Consider the following 2,924-nt stretch of genomic DNA (forward strand, 5'->3'; position numbering starts at 1 on the left):
AGCACTTCAACACTTTAATACAGTTCCAGCGGCTTCTCCGGTTCATTTCAGCTCCTTCACGGCCAGGCCTGGGGGGAGAGCACGGGGCAGTCAGCCGCCCGGAGCCGAGGGTGAGCGGGAGGGGGCTGTCCGGGCTGGCCCGTGGGCTCCGACTCACCTGGGGGCAGGGACTGCTTCAACTTCTCGGCCTTCTCCTTGTCCGTGATGACCAGCGTGTAGAGGTACCGGCTGCAGCGCACCTTGAACTTCACGTTGTCCTTGTTCTTCTTGATCTTGACGGCTGTGAGGAGTCACCGCAGAGTCACGGGGCGCCGGGCGTCCCCAGACAACCCAGGGAGCGGCGCTAGGCGACTCCACTGTTGGCCAGCGACCAGGCCGGGCGGCCGCCCCTCGGGCACCCGGCAGAGCAGCGCACAGCCCAGGCCCCCTGGAGGCGCACACACCGGGGCTCTTCCCAGATCTGCGCAGAACCCACGTCCCGGGTACCTGAGATCGCCCCTGGGCCCACTCCTCCTGTGGCCCCCGCAGCCAGGGCCAGCCAGGAGCCCGTGTGGGTGCAGGGCCCCAGAGGCGGGGCTCCCTCCAGGCTCCCCACGGGGCAGGGTACCCAGTGCGCCCCCCGCCCAACGCCACAGCTGCCGAACCCAGGATCTCGGCTCAGAGGGGCGCGGCCCAGCGGAGCTCACACCCGGCAGCGCAGCGTGGACACCGTGCGGACAGCCGGACCCCGAGCGCGCGGCCGGCCGCAGCCACCTGGGCCTGCGGGAGGAACCTGCCCCCGCCTGGCACCCATCAACCCCTCCCACGCGCGGTCAAGGTCACGAAGAACCGTGGCCGAGGACTGATCGCGGCTCCGTGGCTCTGCTCAGTCCCTGACGCACAGGCGCCAGCGCCGACCCCCGAACGCCCACCCTGCAGGCGCAGGGGCCGGCGCTCAGAGCCTGGGTCGGCCTCGGCCCCCAGTCCACGGGCGGACGGTTAGTCCGCGGACAGCAGCTCAGCGCCCTCGACGGCGGCGGACTGAGGACACCTGGGGGCCGGCAGCCGTGGGGGCGCCGGTTCGAGTCCCGGCTGCTCCTCTTCCAGTCCAGGGGCTTGGCCCTGCACCCCATGGAGACCGGGAGGAGGCTCCTGGCCCCTGGCGGGCCCGGCTCCGGCTTTGTGGCCCTCGGGGAGTGAGCCAGCGGATGGGAGACCCCCCTCCCCCCCGCTCTTCCTTCAGGTCCCACGGCCCCCGCGCCCGCGCCGTCACCCACACTTGGCATCCTTCCGCCGGGCCGTGAGCAGGAAGTCCTTGATCTCCTCGATTTTCCGGGGCTGAAACACAGGACAGGGGTCGGCACGCGGCCCGCGGCCCGGAGCCCCGGGGCAGGACCGGCGGGGGCAGACAGACTCACCATGGCGACCAGGCCGCGCACCGGCACCTGCGGACAGAGCGCGCCGTCACTGCCTCGCCCGATGCCCGCGCCGCCACACTCCCCGCCCCTACCCCGCACGCGCCACGCGGGCCCGGGGGCCCCAGACGAAACCCGGCCGCGGATTAGCCCGGATTACCCACTTCGCCCGAACCCCGCCGGGAAGCGACTCACAGCAGGCAGAAGGGAGCGAGGCGGAAAGGAACCACACTTCCGTTTCCGGGCAGTTAAACCCGCCCTACGGAGGAAACCGGGTACGGTGGCTTCAAAGGGCCAAAAGCCATCTAGGCGTTGCTCTGACCCTTTCCGCGGCCCTGCCACCTGCTGGTCTATCTTAGTAGTGCAGCTCCGGATGGAACGCCCCCCTTCCCTTCTCCCCTCTCCCCCCCCAGCCCCTCTTCCCAGCGCCCCTCATCTCTCCCCTTCTTACTCTGCAGCTCGCAACCCCGCCTTGGCTTTGCTGTTTATTCACGGGATAGGCAGAGACACACAGGCCTTTTCTCCTCTGGTTCACTGCCCAGGGGCCCACACCAGCCAGGGCGCGGGGCACAGAAGCCAGGGGCTCTGGAACTGCATCCGGGTCTCCCATGGGGCTGGCAGGGTCCCACGCTGCCCCCCACCCAGGGGCCATCGGCAGCAACACTGAGCCGACTTGGACCAGGCCCCCGGGGCGGGCCGCGGGTGTCCCGAGTGGCTCTGGGCTTTGTCTCGGACTCGCCAGGACCTGTGCCCGGGGCACCCGCACGGAGACGTTCTCTCGGGCCGGTGAGCCTGCTGATGGGCGCTTGGGTGATGCTGGGGGTCAGGGGGCAGCCCTGCCCCCCGCCTCCACCCCTGCACCTGCTGCTCCTGGGGACCTGGACGATCCCGATTCTCTCCCGCTCTTGGGTTTCATTTCCAGCCCCTCGACGAATGTCTGCGTTTTGTGGTATTTATCCCCCCACCAAGTTTACAGCCACACACCAGAGGGTCCTGAACTTGCCCTAGAGGAGAGGGAGCCGTGACCTTGGCCTCACCCCTTCCTTCTGTTGGCCCAGCTGGGTTGAGCCCCTCCCTGGCTGGGGTCACTACGAGGCCAAGGCCGGGAGAGCCGACCCCACCTCCCTCACCCGCGCCTCTGTCCGGGTTCCAGCCCTGGTAGCGGATTTGGTGGGGAAAGGGTAGGGCTGAGCCGGGCACCGTGGCTGCTGTGGCCCTGAGCCGGCCAGGTCACCCCCAGACCCCCACTGCAGGCCCAGGCTGTTCCTGTCTGTTCCACCCCACGGCCCCTCTCCCAGACCAAGCGGCACCTTCACCTTGCAGGCGTCACTGCGTCCCAGGGTTCTGAGCTCGCTCACCGCCCGGAGAGGTGGACAGATGGACAGACAGGTAGACGGACAGGCGGACAGACAGGTAGATGGACAGGCGGATGGACAGGCGGACGGACAGGTAGACGTACAGGCGGACGGACAGGTAGACGGACTGGCAGACAGACAGGTAGACAGACAGGAGGATGGACAGGCGGACGGA

General features: G+C 69.1%; 1 protein-coding gene across 2 annotated transcripts; it reads right to left on the reverse strand.

The window, feature by feature from the left end:
- RPL38 (ribosomal protein L38) lies at nucleotides 1-1,669 on the reverse strand. 2 transcript variants are annotated; one of them, XM_062216191.1, is made up of 5 exons: nucleotides 1,590-1,669; nucleotides 1,398-1,424; nucleotides 1,257-1,317; nucleotides 158-280; nucleotides 1-68 (listed from the first exon to the last, which is right to left on the reverse strand). In XM_062216191.1, exons 2-5 carry the CDS (start codon nucleotides 1,398-1,400, stop codon nucleotides 43-45), a joined length of 213 nt encoding a protein of 70 aa, XP_062072175.1. In that variant the 5' UTR covers nucleotides 1,401-1,424; nucleotides 1,590-1,669; the 3' UTR covers nucleotides 1-42. The 2 variants fall into 2 exon arrangements, with proteins under 2 accessions (XP_062072175.1, XP_062072176.1); XM_062216192.1 differs by having other exon boundaries at nucleotides 1,559-1,627.
- Between the last annotated feature and the right edge of the window lie 1,255 nt (nucleotides 1,670-2,924).

Source organism: Lepus europaeus, chromosome 18, assembly GCF_033115175.1.
Source record: "Lepus europaeus isolate LE1 chromosome 18, mLepTim1.pri, whole genome shotgun sequence".
NCBI lineage: Eukaryota > Metazoa > Chordata > Mammalia > Lagomorpha > Leporidae > Lepus > Lepus europaeus.